At 37.8% G+C, this 19,186-nt stretch overlaps 2 protein-coding genes across 16 annotated transcripts in view; both read right to left on the bottom strand.

The window, feature by feature from the left end:
* The window catches only part of LOC126188844 (uncharacterized), a 2,133,693-nt gene that overhangs the window by 691,476 nt on the left and 1,423,031 nt on the right, over window positions 1-19,186 (bottom strand). The window lies entirely within an intron of this gene.
* Window positions 1-19,186, bottom strand: part of LOC126188847 (uncharacterized) — a 102,267-nt gene that overhangs the window by 29,101 nt on the left and 53,980 nt on the right. For both annotated transcript variants that reach the window (XM_049930489.1, XM_049930490.1), the window contains 3 exons: window positions 18,874-18,978; window positions 8,421-8,525; window positions 2,472-2,573 (listed from right to left, as the gene is read on the bottom strand). In XM_049930489.1, the coding sequence (XP_049786446.1) occupies window positions 2,472-2,573; window positions 8,421-8,525; window positions 18,874-18,978 (312 nt within the window). The remainder of the gene's footprint in view (window positions 1-2,471; window positions 2,574-8,420; window positions 8,526-18,873; window positions 18,979-19,186) is intronic.

Genomic DNA, 19,186 nt, shown 5'->3' with positions numbered 1-19,186 from the left:
TTTTCTTGCTGGAATATTTTTATTTATCAGCCTTTCAACAGTCATGTTATGATTTTCATTCAGATGGAGAATTGTAACACCAAACAATCATGTCAGACAAGTATTATCAAGTTGTCATCAGACACTGTGTTTAAAAAAGAAGGAAAAACAGGATATTAAAATATTAGGAAACTAAATTGCAAATCTAACTTCTATAGGCAACAATATGCATTTCAATACATAACATAGAAACTGGCAACTGAACAGAGATGTGCTCACAATGTAAACAAAGGAAATAATAAAACACTTTCAAAATGCAGACAAAGTGGCACACATTGATAAACATCTCAATACCTGTCTATGTTCTTAAAGAATGCCATTTGGATGCACTTGCAGAGCTTCATATCGGTAATGATGTAAAAAAAAAAATGATTTTGAAAAGTACCCACAAAAGTTTTACACAATTAATGTGATTTCCATAACAACAACTTTTCAAAGAATTTTCTTACCTGGCAACGTGTCTCTCTTCTTTTTTTTTTTTTTTTTTTTTTTTTTTTTAGTCAGCATGAACTTGTCTAACAGTGGTTTGATATGAAAGTTGTTTCATTTGGGTAGTTTAGTATACAGCAGTGAGCACCAGCTAGTAGTTTGCTTCTCACAACTTGTTTCTGTAGATTGACTTCATCTACCCTGCTTCTAGTGCTGACCTAGTTTATCTAAATCAGCAGTTAAGAAATTTTTTGTGGTTTTCACTTTAAGAACGGTTTCTCCAAAACTATATTTTGTTTTGAGAATATTTTTTACTTTATGTCTGTGATTAAAGAGTGACCAACTTCATATTATTATGTAGCTGACTGTAGCCTTCAATTCTAACAATTAGAGCACAGATATGTTTCCATTGTAACTGCCTCTCCGCGTTTGTTAAATTGACGAGTTACTGTGTTATGCGTTGAAATAAGTATAGTTGTGTACAGAATTTTGTTTTTCTTGTAATTTAGTTCCGTAGTATTTTGCTATCCCCCTTTTCTTTCTTTTTAAACAGCTCATCTGAAAATGACTTGGTAAGAAGTCAAGACCAGTAATGTTACCTCTCACATGACACCAGGTTGAATTATATAATAAAAAATTATAAGATTGTCTCTGTGGGAATATATAACAATTTTAGACATCTGTGTATAACAAGTTTCTCCTTCATTTTCAACACTTAAGAAATGGGAAGACTATTGTTATTGTTTGACCTCAACATGAACCAGATTCTTACAAACAAATAAAAGTAACAAAAATGAATAAAATACTGGTGATATATAACATCAAAACATTTTGCTGCAAATGAAAATCAATGGCTACAAATAGCAAATACAAAGTGTTTAATAAGGGACTAAATCAATTGGTAACTCTATTTTGGTTGCAATATATTTTAACAGACCTAACATGGACATGAAAACATTGTTTAAAAATACTACAAATTTAATGAATGCATTAACAAGCCCTTGCAGATATCTGCAAAAATCAGATGCATACAATCAATTGTCTTTTAAGGAAGGAAGATGTGGGAATTAAAGCAAAGAAATAAGAGAAGGGATAGAGACATCAGAAATGAGACTTCAGTGATAAATTGGGGAGTGATGATTTCAATAGGGAACTTAATGACAAATGAAGTACATAACTACCAAAAACAATGACATTCACATTTACAATGGATGACCCAAAACTCTCTCCACTGCAAGCATGCTTCTATAAATTCATAGGAAGATGACACATTGACAATTGAGAATAAGATAACGTCAACAATTTTATTACTATCAAAATGGTCCCACACCATGACCCTCCCAGAGAAAAACTGTTGCATGGAATAAGAAGAAGAAAAAATAAGCAGCAGAATACAAAATTATGAGTTCTTAAGTTCTTACCATGATTATCCACTTGAAGCTGCAACCAGAAATGGGAGGGAGGAGGTAGGGGGGGGGGGGGGGGGAGAAAACAACGAAGTCTACATTAAGGCATTTATTGACTAATGACTAAAAGTTCATAAAATGGGTGATGCCATAGGCTTATCAGCAGAAAGAATAAGATATACATTACTTATTGAATTAACAATGAGAAAGCTTTCTGAAAAAAACTGGGGGTCAAACTTTCTCCATATACTGCGTGTTTCATATGATTTGTTTGATCAGTATAGAAACTGACTCTTAAGAATATAACACATCAATGAGATATTGTTTTCACATATTAATTAAGGACCTAAATTTAGCATTAAATTAATGTAACTGCATTCAGTCAAATACATCATTCAAGTTTATCCCTTTCATATGATTTGTTTGATCAGTATAGAAACTGACTCTTAAGAATATAACACATCAATGAGATATTGTTTTCACATATTAATTAAGGACCTAAATTTAGCATTAAATTAATGTAACTGCATTCAGTCAAATACATCATTCAAGTTTATCCCTAACTTACTCCTCTTGTCTAGATTTATCAGTACTCACTTGTCTCCTTCTCGCTGACTTTGCAGAGCAGTCTACTTGTGTAACCTCTCGCTTATTTAGCCATAGCCTGTCCCATACATTTACAGTGCAGACTTGGTTACTCTGAAATGATAAAAACAAGAAAAAATAACAATGAAAATGAAGCTGTAAATAGGTTTTATGTGGCTGCTAAAATATGATGCTAATGTGGAAGGGGCCTCACATTGGTGTATATTTGGGCTTGTGTCCTGCAGTATACTGTGACAGTTTACATTACTTCCATTTTGTAGACTACTGGCCATTAAAATTGCTACATCACGAAGATGATGTGCTACAGATGCAAAATTTAACCGACAGGAAGAAGATGCTGTGATATGCAAATGATTAGCTTTTCAGAGCATTCACACAAGGTTGGCGCCGGTGGTGATACCTACAACATGCTGACATGAGGAAAGTTTCCAACTCATTTCTCATACACAAACAGCAGTTGACTGGCGTTGCCTAGTGAAACGTTGTTGTGATGCCTCGTGTAAGGTGGAGAAATGCATACCATCACATTTCTGACTTTGATAAAGGTCAGATTGTAGCCTATCGTGATCGCGGTTTATTGCATCGCGACATTGCTGCTCGCGTTGGTCAAGATCCAATGACTGTTAGCAGAATATGGAATCGGTAGGTTCAGAAGGGTAATACGGAATGCCATGCTGGATTCCAATGGCCTCGTATCACTAGCAGTCGAGTTGACAGGCATCTTATCCGCATGGCTGTAACAGGTTGTGCAGCCACATCTCGATCCCTGAACCAACAGATGGGGATGTTTGCAAGACAACAACCATCTGCACGAACAGTTCGATGATGTTTGCAGCAGCATGGACTATCAGCTTGGAGACCATGGCTGCGGTTACCCTTGATGCTGCATCACAGACAGGAGCGCCTGCGATGGTGTACTCAACGACGAACCTGGGTGCATGAATGGCAAAATGTCATTTTTTCGGATGAATCCAGGTTCTGTTTACAGCATCATGATCATCACATCCGTGTTTGGTGACATCGTGGTGAACGCACATTGGAAGCGTGTATTCGTCATCGCCATACTGGCGTATCACCCAGCATGATGGTATGGGGTGCCATTGTGCCATTGGTTACTCGTCTCGGTCACCTCTTGTTCGCATTGACGGCACTTTGAATGGTGGATGTTACATTTTGGATGTGTTACGACCCATGGTTCTACCCTTCATTCGATCCCTACGAAACCCTACATTTCAGCAGGATAATGCACGACTGCATGTTGCAGGTCCTGTACAGGCCTTTCTGGATACAGAAAATGTTCGACTGCTGCCCTGGCCAGCACATTCTCCAGATGTCTCACCAATTGAAAACCTCTGGTCAATGGTGGTTGGGCAACTGGCTCGTCACAATACGCCAGTCACTACTCTTGATGAACTGTGGTATTGTGTTGAAGCTGCATGGGCGGCTGTACCTGTACACACCATCCAAGCTCTGTTTGACTCAATGCCCAGGTGTATCAAGGCCATTATTAGGGCCAAAGGTGGTTGTTCTGGGTACTTATTTCCCAGGATCTATGCACCCAAATTGCATGAAAATGTAATCACATGTCAGTTCTAGTATAATATATTTGTCCAATGAATATCCGTTTATCATCTGCATTTCTTCTTGGTGTAGCAATTTTAATGACCAGTAGTGTATGTTGCCAAACAGAGGAAGTGGTTCTGATGTGGTATTTATCATTCTTTATAAACACATAAAAAAAAATTTTGCATCACCCTGGTTGCCAGAACTCTTGAAGATAGACGTTGACTGTGGATATTGTTTCACAGACACAGTCCCTTTGGCTGTTCAGAGATGTCACTAAACTCACCCAAATACGTCAACAACCATGCATGAGCAGCACCTATTAGATGGAGGAGATCCAACAGCCAGTCAGTTCCAGTCATTCCACCAGGAAGGAGGTACACGGCCCATGTTGTCTGTAGTTCAGCCATAGCTAGACAGTCAATACCGCAGTTTGATTGTGTCCGCTTTGTTACTTTGTGACAGGAAGGCCTCTCAACAAGGGGTGTCCAGGTGTCTCGGATTGAACCAATGCGATGTTGTTCGGACATGGAGGAGTTACAGAGAGGCAGGAACTGTCGATGACATGCCTCTCTCGGGCCACCCATGGGCTACTACTGCAGTAGATGGCCACTACCTATGGGTTATGGCTTGGAGGAACCCTGCCAGCAATGCCACCATGTTGAATAATGCTTTTTGTGCAGCCACAGGACATTGTGTTATGACTCAAACTGTGCGCAATAGGCTGCATGATGCGCAACCTCACTCCCGACATCCATGGCAAGGTCCATCTTTGCAGCCATGACACAATGCAGTGTGGTGCAGATGGGCCCAGCAACATGCCAAATGGACTGCTCAGGATTGGCATCATGTTCTCTTCATCAGTGAGTGTCACATATGCCTTCAACCAGACAGTCATCAGAGACGTGTTTGCAGGCAACTCAGTCAGGCTGAACACCTTAGACTCACTGTCCAGTGAGTGCAGGAAGGTGGTGGTTCCTTGCTGTTTTGGGGTGGCATTATGTGGGGCCAACATACACTGCTGGTGGACATGGAAGGCACTGTAATGGCTGACGATAATTGAATACCATCCTCCGACCCACAATGCAGTCTCAAAGAAGATGCAGAGGCACAGATACCAGTCACGAAATGTATGCAAGGCATAAATAAGTTGCTAACTAATGAGTATGAGACTTCATGTATAAAAATGGATATTAATGAAATGGTGTCTTCCTTAATAACTTTTGTTCCCACTGCATCCCAACATACATTCAATGAACTGTTTGTAAATTTTTACCTATTAATTTCCCCTTAAAGCAAGATTATTCAATTAACATTACATAAGGGTGAAGTGTTGCTATGTTAATATAAGTTGGCACAAGAATTTAATAAAAATGTTTGTATCAGATTGCTCATTTGTTGATGATATACACGGGAGCGGAAAGTAATGCACAACAATTTTTTTCTCCCCTGGTATGGCAGCTGGAATGTTGAAATTTCGCAGTGATATAGTCTGAAGTTTGTACTACATAGGGTAGTTTGTTTTCATGTGTAGATCCAGCAAGAGGAGCCTGAACTATGAAAAAATGGCTTGCACATTACTGTCATGAACTTGTTGTGTAGTTCAATATTTGTGGGCTAAAGTGCATAAACTGTGTGAAATGCACAGGGATATAAGTTTCATTGTTGGCAATGGCTGTATGGGTCATGTGGTGTGCATTCTTCCAAGAGGGCCATATGAACATCAGTGATTCACCACACTCCAGGTGGACTGAACAGCTGCAATCCCACAGAATGCTGGTGCCACTGAGGCAGCAATTTTGAAAGTGAGGCACCTGCAGTTATGAACATTGTTGCAGGAGTGCAAAATTTCCTATGGCATGATGTATGATATTGTTCATGACACATTGAAATTAACCACAAGGGCCAGTGAATGCTGACAACATCAGATCATTTAACGCATTATGCTGTAGAAGGGCATGACTTTGTGAATGGAATCGTCACTGGTGATGAGTTGTGGGCATACCACTACAGGCTTAAAACCAAGCAGGCCTCTCTGGAGTGGAAACATGCTGGTTCCCAGTATGAAAAAAAGTTCAGAGTGACTCAATCAGCTAGGGAAGTTCTTGTGACAGTGTTCTGGAATATGCATGGTGTGTTATTGGTGGACTTTGCGGAACACAGGACCATTGTGAATGCCATAGCCCTCATTAAAACTTTGGTTAAGTAGCATTGTGTCCTTCATGACAAACGCCACAACTTTAATGATTCTTCATGACAATGCTTGCTCCCATGTTGCTGCTCCTGTTCATGAGAAAATTCCCAAATTTGGGTGGGAGGTGCTCCTGCATACACCATATAGTCCAAACCTTGCATTGTTGGTCTTTCATTTGTTTGTTCCCATGAAGAAATTCCTGACTAGGCTATGCTTTGCAACAGATAAAAAAGAAAAACTGTCAGTATGCAGATGGCTATACTCAACTAAGTGGGCTTCCATGAACAGGGTATACTGAAACTGTATCACAATGTGAGAAATGTATTGAGAATGTAGGTGGCTATGTAGAAAAGTAGGTAAAAGTTGTAAGATCATGTATGATTGTTTTTGGTTATTTTTTTGTTTTGTTACATATAAAATCCCCCCCCCCCCCCCCCCCCAATGAACCACTGACCATGCCGTTGTGGGGAGGCTTGTGTGCGTCAGTGATACAGACGGTTGTACCGTAGGTGCAACCACAAGAGAGGGGTATCTGGTGAGAGGCCAGGCAAACATGTGGTTCCTGAAGAGGGGCAGCAGTCTTTTCAGTAGTTTCAGGGATAACAGTCTGGATGATTGACTGATCTGGCCTTGTAACATCAACAAAAATGGCCTTGCTGTGCTGTAACTGTGAACGGCTGAAAGTAAGGGGAAACTACAATCGTAATTTTTCCCAAGGACATGCAGCTTTACTGCATGGTTAAATGATGATGGCATCCTATTAGGTAAAATATTCTGTAGGTAAAATAGTCCCCCATTCAGATCTCCAGGCAGGGACTATTCAGGAGGACATCATTATCAGAAGAAACAAACTGGCTTTCTATGGATTGGAATGTGGAATGTCAGATCCCTTAAACAGGCAGGTAGGTTAGAAAAGGACAGAAATGGATAGCTTAAATATGGGTATAGTGGGAATTAGTGAAGTTTGGTTGCAGGAGGAACAAGACTTCTGGTAAGGTGAATACAGCTTATAAATACAAAATAAAGTGTAATGCAGGAGTAGATTTAATAATGAATAAAAAATAGGAGCATGGGTATGCTACTATGAACAGCATAGTGAACACATTATTGTAGTCAAGATAGTCATGAAGCCCTTGCCTACCACAGTAATACAGGTTTATATGGCAACTAGCTTTGCAGATGATGAAGAGACTGAAGAAATGAATCATACAATAAAAGAAATAATTCGAATATTTAAGGGAGATGAAAATTTAATAGTCGTGGGGGACTGTAATTTGATAGTAGGAAAAGGAAGAGAAGGAAAAGTAGTAGGAGAACATGAACTGGGGGTAAGAAATGAAAAAGGTAAGATGAACATCAACAAAAGCAAAATGAGGATAATGGAATGTAGTTGAATTAAATCAGGTGATGCTGAGGGAATTAGATTAGGAAATGAGATACTTAAAGTAGTAAATGAGTTTTGCTATTTGGGAAGCAAAATGTGTGATAACTGTTGAAGTAGGGTGGATATAAAATGTAGACTGGCTATGACAAGGAAAGCGTTTCTAAAGAAGAGAAATTTGTTAACATCAAGTATTGATTTAAGTGTCACAAAGTCTTTTCTGGAAGTATTTGTTGAGTGTAGCCATGCACGGAAGTGAGTTTAGACAAGAAGAGAATAGAAGATTTCAAAATGTGGTGTTACAGAAGAATGCTGAATATTAGATGGGTAGATCATGTAACTAATGAGGAGACACTGAACAGAATTGGGGAGAAGAAGAATTTGTGGTACAACTTGACTAGAAAAAGGGATCAGCTGGTAGGACACATTCTGAGGCATCAAGGGATCACCAGTTTAGTATTGGAGGGAAGGGTGGATGGCAAAAATCATAGAGGGAGACCAAGAGATGAATACATTAAGCAGATTCAGAAGGCTGTGGGTTGCAGTAGTTATTCAGAGATGAAGAGGCTTGCACAGGATATAGTAGCATGGAGAGATGCATCAAAACAGTCTCTGGACCTAAGACCACAACAACAGCAACAACAACCTATAAAATTATTGTGTGTTACTTTCCTCTCTTCCCTCATATTATGTTTCAACAGCCTTACAGAGCTACAAATACAAAGTACAGAGAATGGATTTGTGAAGATCATTCCATTTCCATTATTTTCTTCAAATCTGTTTTTACTGTTGCAAAACTCACCGATCCTTCCCTCAGAGTGCACTCTGAATCAACTTTGTTGCTTCTTTTGTCACAGGTGCTGTCACCGACTTCAATCTGCAGATGGTACAAGGTTTCGGCGAACACCTGAAGCAAATTTCTTGTTAGTAAACCTGAACAATGTACAATATACAAAGCACTGCTCCACATCTTTTAATGTGTATTCAAAAGTTACCATCAAAAGTGCAATAACCATTTCTATACTATGAATAAATATTCTGTGGACTCATCTGTTCACATATGCAATGTGAGACTGAGATCTGAGGTGGGGCACCTGTAACCTATATAGAGTGATTATCTAAGCTTTAGAAAAAATCAATAAGAATAACTGCCAATCTAAGCTGAAGTCAGTCCTGCAGGGAGTATTTCATTAGATATAATGTACTAATTGTATATTTTGTATGTTCTTAAGACATTCATAGGCATGATCCAAAAAAATATAGAAAATAGCATAATGATTAGAGACATTCACCATTACAGTACATGTACCAGAGATGATTATTGTATGATACTGAATAACAAAACGACCATGGGTCACAGCCATTTACTGCTGGAAGAAATTTTTTTAACAGCCTGCTATATAATATAAAGCAATTTCCTGTAAATTTTAGTAAATATTTAAAGATCTATTAACCATAACATCAAATGCCACTTTTTTTGTCTTCCTCCCTCTCTAACATATATCCATCATACTTCTGATGTCATTTTATTTATGTGGGTGTACAAAACATAATCTCCAAGTCGGAAAAGTTAGTATGGCCTGATAAAGATGATGATGGTGATGATGATGATGATAGTAATAATAATAATAATAATAATAATAATAATAACAATCAGCATGACCCATGGTTTTTCAGCTGTGATAGACTTTGGAGGATTGTCTTACAGGAGATGTTGTAGTGTAAATATATTCTGCCAGTGTCTACACTATACTAAATGGTGCAACAATTAGAATACATAATATTAAATGCTACTAGTTTCTCTACAGACATAAAAGCTAGATCTGTGACACATGCTTAGAAGGTACCGTTTGAGCTTCAGCTGTGAGAATTCAATGCTTTAGAATTTGTGACACAACCAACAACTTCCAAAATTTATGTGAAATTCCAAAATGACAGTCAGTGAACTGAGTTGGCATGAATCTCCAATAGCAGTAACTCAATCGTCACCAGCACAAATAGCAGCAGAACCCCTACTAGCTATCCAAATGACAGCAGCAACAGAGGAACCTACTACAGACCCACATTAACAGCAGCAACAGAACCAACCACAGCAGCAGTAGTTAGAACATCAACAACAAACCAATCAAAATCATCGGCATACACAGCAACAGCACACAGCAGCAGCAGCAGTAACACCTAAAGCAGCAGTCATCGCACCAGAAGCACACAAACACCTGTGTGAAGCATGGATTTTTGCTGGGGCCAAATAATGAGAAATACCACATGACTGGTAACAGTTAAATGTTTGCAAGCAGATGACTCTACAACAAGGTATGAGAACTTTAAATGGAGTAAGAGAGGGAGAGAGTGTATCAACAGTGTAAAGACATGAGACAGTCAGATCGTTCAAATCATCTACTGATTGTGTGTTTGAACATTCATTGTCTTAAAAATAACCACGTTAAACTTGAGATAGCAGCTAACAGTGACAATATTGACTGTTAATGTGTTATGGAACACTGGTGTAGGGACAGTAAATTAAACAGCATACATTTAAGCCAATATAAACTTGCAATTCAGTACTGCAGGCAAAATGTCAAAGGTGGTGCTGTATGTATTTATCAAGATTCCAAACTTAAATTCAAGTTATGGTCTGAGACTAAATTATTAACCACTGAAAATTTTTTTGAAGCAATGGCTGTCCAGTTGTATAATACAAAGAAGAAAATACTTGTTGAAGCAATTTGCAAATCATCATCTAGAAATACTGAAGTCTTTCTTAAGAAACTGGAAATATTGCTTAACATTTTCTCTCATGAGAACTCTATCATAATTCATTGTGGGGACTTTAATATTAACCTCTTGGTCCAAAGTTCAGTAAAAAACAAGTTTCTAGGCATATTAAAAAGCTTCTTTATATTTCCCCACATATCAGCTCCTACTAGAATGACACTTTCCAGTGAAACTTTTCCAATGTGGTCACAAATGAAGTGAGAGTAATAAATCCAAATATCGGATTATCAGATCATAACTCACTAACCCATAATCTCACTGTAATTCCTAAGAAGGGAAATATAGTAGAAAATAAGTACAAAAGATTTTTCTATACTGAAAATTGTAACCAGTTCAAAAGTATCTTAAAAATGACGTTTGGTCAGAAGTCTTGGCATAAACAAACACAAATAATGCTTACAATACATTTACCTCCACTTTAATGGCACACTTTGAAATATGTTTCCCAAAAAAGCTTGTGAGTTACAGGTCACCTGGATCCAAAATGCCATATTCCTGCATTAAACCAGGAATTAAAAAGTCAAGTGAAACCATGAAAATACTAAGTTTAAAGCTAAAAACATGTCATGATCTGTAGTTTGTTGAGTATGTGAGGACACAAAGACTTACAGCAAAGTAATAGCAAAAGAAAAATTGTACTTCAATGATAGATTAATAAGACAGGCTAGTAACACATCCAATATGATGTAGGAAATCATAAAAAAAGAAACTGGGAGACAAACTAAAGAACAGAAAATTAATCTTAAAAATAACAAAAATATCTCTATAGAAAAACAGTCATAGCAGACTATGTGAACAATTATTTTGTCAATATTCCCCATACCAATTCGATTCTACACAGAGTACGCGAAAGAACTTGCCCCCCTTCTAACAGCCATGTACCGCAAGTCTCTAGAGGAACGGAAGGTTCCAAATGATTGGAAAAGAGCACAGGTAGTCCCAGTCTTCAAGAAGGGTCGTCGAGCAGATGCGCAAAACTATAGACCTATCTCTCTGACGTCGATCTGTTGTAGAATTTTAGAACATGTCTTTTGCTCGAGTATCATGTCGTTTTTGGAAACTCAGAATCTACTATGTAGGAATCAACATGGATTCCGGAAACAGCGATCGTGTGAAACCCAACTCGCTTTATTTGTTCATGAGACCCAGAAAATATTAGATACAGGCTCCCAGGTAGATGCCATTTTCCTTGACTTCCGGAAGGCGTTCGATACAGTTCCGCACTGTCGCCTGATAAACAAAGTAAGAGCCTACGGAATATCAGACCAGCTGTGTGGCTGGATTGAAGAGTTTTTAGCAAACAGAACACAGCATGTTGTTATCAATGGAGAGACATCTACAGACGTTAAAGTAACCTCTGGCGTGCCACAGGGGAGTGTTATGGGACCATTGCTTTTCACAATATATATAAATGACCTAGTAGATAGTGTCGGAAGTTCCATGCGGCTTTTCGCGGATGATGCTGTAGTATACAGAGAAGTTGCAGCATTAGAAAATTGTAGCGAAATGCAGGAAGATCTGCAGCGGATAGGCACTTGGTGCAGGGAGTGGCAACTGACCCTTAACATAGACAAATGTAATGTATTGCGAATACATAGAAAGAAGGATCCTTTATTGTATGATTATATGATAGCGGAACAAACACTGGTAGCAGTTACTTCTGTAAAATATCTGGGAGTATGCGTGCGGAACGATTTGAAGTGGAATGATCATATAAAATTAATTGTTGGTAAGGCGGGTACCAGGTTGAGATTCATTGGGAGAGTCCTTAGAAAATGTAGTCCATCAACAAAGGAGGTGGCTTACAAAACACTCGTTCGACCTATACTTGAGTATTGCTCATCAGTGTGGGATCCGTACCAGATCGGGTTGACGGAGGAGATAGAGAAGATCCAAAGAAGAGCGGCGCGTTTCGTCACAGGGTTATTTGGTAACTGTGATAGCGTTACGGAGATGTTTAACAAACTCAAGTGGCAGACTCTGCAAGAGAGGCGCTCTGCATCGCGGTGTAGCTTGCTCGCCAGGTTTCGAGAGGGTGCGTTTCTGGATGAGGTATCGAATATATTGCTTCCCCCTACTTATACCTCCCGAGGAGATCACGAATGTAAAATTAGAGAGATTAGAGCGCGCACAGAGGCTTTCAGACAGTCGTTCTTCCCGCGAACCATACGCGACTGGAACAAGAAAGGGAGATAATGACAGTGGCACGTAAAGTGCCCTCCGCCACACACCGTTGGGTGGCTTGCGGAGTATAAATGTAGATGTAGATGTAGACTTTAAGCAGCAACTCTAAGCAATAGCCAACAGTGACAGCTCCAATGGAAAATATCAGCATGATGGCAACCCAAGTAGACGAACAAGAAGTACTAAAAGTTACTAAAAGCCGAAATCCAAAATGTTATCTGGGGTGGATGAAGTATTGGTATCAATAATTAAGAAAACTACATCATATATCGTTAAAATATATCCTGCACGTAGCAAACTTGTCTTTTAGTAATTGGATATTTCCTGATAAGCTTAAAACCTCTAAAGTTATACTACTATACAAAAATGGTGACAAACACAAAATAGAAAATTACTGACCTGTATCAATCCTCCTGGCTTTTTCTAAAATACTTGAGGCATTAATGAAAATCAGGAATACAAAATGTATAGAAAAACATAAACTAGTAAAGAATAGCCAATGTGGTTTTCAAGTAGGGTACACTACAGAGACAACCTTCTTGGACTACACAACAGAAACAGCAAGAGATTTGGAGTTAAATATACTTGATATTGAAATTAATTTGGATTTGTCCAAACCTTCCATACTGTGAACCATGAAATACTACTAGGGAAACTTGAAGCAATTGGCATTAGGTCACTGTCAAAAACTGGTTTGAATTCCACATGCAAAACAGTTCACAAGTTAATGAGCTGAGGTCATCTCACAATTTTCATAATTTTAAACTCATATCAGAATCAAAACAAACTGGAATAGGTGTTCCACAGGACTTCATCCTGGTTCCTTTGTTATTTCTGATTTATAACAATGATATACAGGTTCCAGGCAGCTCGGCCAAGATTGCGTTATTTGCTGATGACAGATGTGTCATAATCAGTGATATACAAGAATCATTGTGTACCACAGCAGATAAAGTGCTCTCACACTTACAGTCATGGTTTCATTCAAATAAGATGACTTTAATATACAAAATACTTAACATGTTATACAGTATGGAAGTAAGTGTCAAGAGGAAAATATGTGCATGATGCTAGAAAACAAATAAAAGTTTCTGGGAACGTGAATTGACCAACATTTAAACTGGAATGAGCCTGTTGTAAAACCAAATGATGTATGGTCTAGTGGCATGACTTCAGTACGCTCATTGCGAAGCATGTATTCGAGCAGTAGTGGTGGGCCATCATCTTCCAGCAGTGTCAATGGTGGTCAGATTAGTAGCTGTATGGACTATGCATTAAATGGAAGGCGTTTGAGAACAACACAGAGACAAGAAACAAAAGTCAGTGATAAAAAATTAGTTTCTCAGTCTGCATCTTTAAAATCTTCACCAGTGAAACAAAACCCTGTACAGATATCTATGGATGATCTCAAATCATCAGTCAATATATATTTCGGTGCAGCAAATTGAATTGCTTCTGGAGAGAAGTTCACAATTAGAGCTAAGAGGACTACTCCAATGGGTAAGACACAGTATCTTATTGAGTGGGAAGGTCCTTCTGCGTAATAGTTAAAGTGAAATGAATAAATATCTCAAAGTATTACTGTACAAATAATATATGTTTGGAATATCAGATAACTGAGCATTTATCGGTGTATTAATGTTTTGTGTTATGTGAAGTTGTTTGGCTTTGTGGGACTGTGTTTCTATATCATGAAAATGAATGCTCACGTGTATTCTATTTCCACCACTCTCACGTTTTTGAGGGGATTACATAAATGTGTAATGTAGTCCCCTAAGATCGCCGATGTTTACAGTGACCATGTTAAAATTATATTATAGTTACCTACTATTTCTTAATATGTTGTATATGTTGTAATACCTTTTGTTTCGGCTATATGCTTCATAAGACATTCAGTTACGTTTTTAACACTGATTTATTATGTGACATTGTGTCATATTATACTGTTTACCTGACTGAATCATCATGTTACATTTTAATGTCGTATCTCATAAAGACTAGATTTTGGGTAATAAGTCAGTGATTTAGTGTACTGAAGAAACTGGGTCATCTAACAGTAATGTGACAGGCAATTCTTACTCAGAAACTAAGTTCAGCATGTTTTGCTTTATGAATAATACCCAAGTTATGCAAACTAAGGCATACGTTTTTGGGACAACATCAAGTGAAGACTAAAAGAAACTTTTATTATACAAAAAAGAGCTATTTATATCATGACTCACAGTGAACCATAAACATACTGTAGACCCCTGTTTAAACAACTAAAGATATTAACAACACCATACGCACCTGGAAATGATCAGTAAAAATCACTGTAATCTTCAAACCAACTCTAGCTACCATTATCACAATAAAAGGCACTGTAAGGACTTCCACATTCCCCATGTAGCAAAAAGCAGAAGTCAGAAGCATGTGGGCCACTTAGAAACAAACATTTTAAATGAACTTCCACCCCAAATTAAAGAGCAGGAAAACAAAAGTAAATTCAAGCATGAAGCAAAAAAAAAAAAAAAAAAAAAAAAAAAAAAAAAGCCTGAATTAAAAAAAAAAATTACCTGATGGATAAATGCTTCTACCGTGTCGATGAACATCTGTCTGAGACAATAAATTGAAACCTTTACTTGCTTTCAATAATTTAAACAAATTTAAATTTATTTTCAAATTATAAAATACTTATAAAAATTCTGTTAAATGTCCCTAGCACATTCTGTGTATAAGGTGCAGTTAATACCCTACATATTGCGATGGCCCGGTGTACTGTTAAGCTCTCTCTATACAGCTTAAGCATTTTCGTGGACTTACTTTTTGAAGATTGTTGGTTCTGCTTTCTTGAAGCCAATGTCTTCTGCTAGCACTGAATGCGTCTCCAAAGATTTCACTGCTAGGAAGGGGAAATTTTCACTCTCTCAATCTCTCTCTTCTTATTTAAAAAATACACTACTCTTGGAATATCATTCAATGCACCAGAACATATTTATTTCCACTTTGTACAAAAAAAAACTAAACTTTATTATGTAAGCCCACACATTACCAGGCACCCAGAATCAGTTAATTACACATTTTTGAACACAATTAATATATAAGGTTTTATCGTGGCTGACTATCCACGTCCAGTCCATGTACTCTCAACAGCAGTTCAACGTCTAATAAACAGTCACTATTTCAAGTCTCTCCATTTGTTTTTTAACGATACAATGCTACATTACTCTTTGCAGCTGGCCACGGAGCTTCCGGGCCGTATTTGCTTATCCTTGACATGTCGCGCTGAACACTTGCCAGTGCCGATGAATTATCTCCCTTCCAGTTTTGCCTGCACAAACAATAAATGGGTGCAGTATCCCATGCTCATCCTTACACCCTGCTTTAAAATAATGTGTGTTCAAAACGGCTGGAACAAAAGTGTCTCCAGACTTTCGTAAAATTCTGGGGGCACTACAATATGTTTGTCATTACTATGTGTTTTTTGTGTACTACGTGTTTGTTTTCTAATTATGTACTATGGGCACGTAATTTGCTTTGCTTGTTTATTATGTTTTGGATTGTTATCATATGTTACATGCAACCATTCTAATGACAAATCCTATATCACATGTGTGATGATGGATAAAATAAATAAACAAATAAATAAATAATTCCCGTGAAACCAGTCATGTTGTCTACAAGCTAAGCTGCAAGCACTGTGCTACATTCTATGTAGGCATGACAACTAACAAGCTCTCAGTCCACAAGAATAGCCATGACAAAATGTGGTCAAGAAACAAGTGGACCACCCTGTTGCTGAACACTCTGCCAAATATGATATCCTTCATTTCAATTACTGCTTCACTGCCTGTGCCCTATGGATGCTCCCCACCAACACCACCTTTTCTAAACTGCACAGGTGAGAAATTTCCCTGCAATACATCCTACCTTCATTAGTCACTGCCTCCTCCTTACCCCCACCCCGTCACCACTCCATCATGCACTGGTGCTGCTGCTTGCAGTGTGGTTTCAGTTACCTGAGATTGCAATTGTGTGCGAGAGTTTCGTTTGCTTGAGTGTGTGTGTGTGTGTGTGTGGGTGTGTGTGTGCATGTGCATGCATCTATTGTTGACGAAGGCCTTAATGGCTGAAAGCTTTAATTGTGAGAGTCTCTTTGTTGTGCCTATCTGCAACTCAGCATCTCTGCTATATGGTGAGTAGTAACTCTCATTCTCATAATACTGTTAATAAATAAATAAGTAAATAAATGTGCATCTGCAAGGCCTCTCACAAGTGTCTACATAACAGTTTACATGCAGAGTATATATTTCTATTTTTCCCAAATTAAAGTTATCAAACTACTGACAACAAACACATGTCTGAGATGGTAGATTGTATAGAATAGTCTTACATTTATAGAGGTCATCTTACATTTAGAGATGAAGCTTTGGCTATTGAAGTCGTGCAGATTTACTTTGAAAAATTCAGGAAGGCAAGGCTCGGCAATTGATATTTGCATCGAAAAAGGCTTAAGTTTTCCCAATATGTTGAACTGTTTGATACAGTATCAACATTGCTTGAATGATTATGTGACATTGACTCACATGACACTAGTGCAAGAGATATGCAAGAACCTATGAACTGGGAACTGCAACAGCCTATTGCTTGGATTAAAATGTGACAATTTTGTGAAACACAGAAAGAAATAGCATTAAATTCTACCATTGTACAAACTTGTATCGTATTTGAACAGGTTTGCAATAAACATTGTTATCAACATTGCTTGAATGATTATGTGACATTGACTCATATGACACTAGTGCAAGAGATATGCAAGAACCTATGAACTGGCCACTGCAACAGCCTATTGCTTGGATTAAAATGTGACGATTTTGTGAAACACAGAAAGAAATAGCATTAAATTCTACCATTGTACAAACTTGTATCGTATTTGAACAGGTTTGCAATAAACATTGTCAAACACATTTGGACTAGGTATACAAACATTAATCCTGATTTTTAAGTAAAGGTAACATTCAAAAACATAAATGTTGTTCTTCAAAATACATTGATTCAGAAACCAGACCAATATTTTATTTGGTTATGGGAGACTTTAATGATTTACTAAGTGGGTTGCAAATTAGAAATTTGGTCACTGTTCATGTATTAGAATACAGGGTAAAAGTGTTACCAGCTTTTAATCATCTTTAGAAGATGATTGTGACATTTAGTTGAAACAAGAAGAAAAATTGATCCAAAATGAAATATCTAACAAAGGAATTAAATTATACTAAACTAACTGTAATTCTTATCACTAGAATAAATTACAGCGGCAAGACCTGTCATGGGGGTAGTAACAACAGACATCACTATGGATCGTGGGACGAGCAGAAGTCTGAGAATGGGACAGAATTGTAACTGCAATCTTTCTTTCACATATTAGTTGGTGTTGTTACATATGACCTGCACTGTAGAAGATATTGCAGTCTTTTTTCACAGTTGCTGAAGGTGAGGGTTGGAAGAGGAACAGTGACAGCAGCTCAGCTGTGAGCTTTGAAGATTGCGGTGAGGGGAATGATGAGTGAGTGGCAAATTTCCTCACGTTGCCAACAGTGAGAATCTATGCAACCTACTTTGGCTTTTTATGAACATCTACCACATTTAAACAGCAGTTTGCCTGAATCTACTTGTAATCTGAATCAAACTGACTTTAAAATTGGACAAATGCTCAACAACAGTATCCATTTCTGCAGAGGATGGTAAAAGTGTAGATAGGGGCAAGAGGTGTACTTAAATGTGTCTCGCTACAATGTTGTTGACACTCACCATGACATATGACTGGAATTAAAGGGAGAGTGTCAGCTGGTTCTACACAGCCAATGAGAGGGTAGCAGGCTGTTGATATTTTTGGATGGAAGAGACATACTACAGACTACAGGGTTAGTAAGAAAAAAAAGTAGAAAACAAAATGGCCTGAAAATTAATGTAAACCAATCTTTCTGTTTATTTTATTTCTTGTGGTATTTTCAAAATATAGACAATACATGGCACAAGTTTAGAATAGATATATGTTAACTTTTTGGCAGATACTTTACATCAGTAAAACAGTTGTAATTCTGATTAGTCAGAATAAGACAAAAATAATTTTTTTCAATTAGCATCTTAAGAAAAGGGGGGGGGGGGGGCGGGGTCACCTCATACCCAAGATCATCTTATACTTCAGTAAATATGGTAAATATTGTGAGGCAAAGAACAATCCTCTTATACTCACTGCTAATAGATAACGTAACTGCCTAAAAAGGTTTAATAACTCATTCTTCAGAACATTCACTCACCTCTCTTTTCCGCCTTGCATTTATTGCAGTGCAATCTAGTGCTGTAACTTCACGTTCAGGCCGCCATGGTCTATCCCACACCAATACGTCACACAGATGCTTGTTCTGAAATAACACCACACCATAAGATGAAAATCTGTGGATTTAGTTTTAACACATGTATACACAAAGAATTAAGTTGTATGAAAAGGAGAAGTCTCCTGAGAAAATTTTACAACTACAAGGAGACAGAATGCGTGGCAAATGATTACTTTCAGGAAGTGAAACCGAAAGTAGTGCTGATGGACACAATTAAAATTTTCAAAATAGTTTT

The sequence above is a fragment of the Schistocerca cancellata genome, chromosome 5 (genome assembly GCF_023864275.1).
Source record: "Schistocerca cancellata isolate TAMUIC-IGC-003103 chromosome 5, iqSchCanc2.1, whole genome shotgun sequence".
In the NCBI taxonomy this organism is placed as follows: domain Eukaryota; kingdom Metazoa; phylum Arthropoda; class Insecta; order Orthoptera; family Acrididae; genus Schistocerca; species Schistocerca cancellata.
This window is presented reverse-complemented; position numbering and strand designations above follow the sequence as displayed.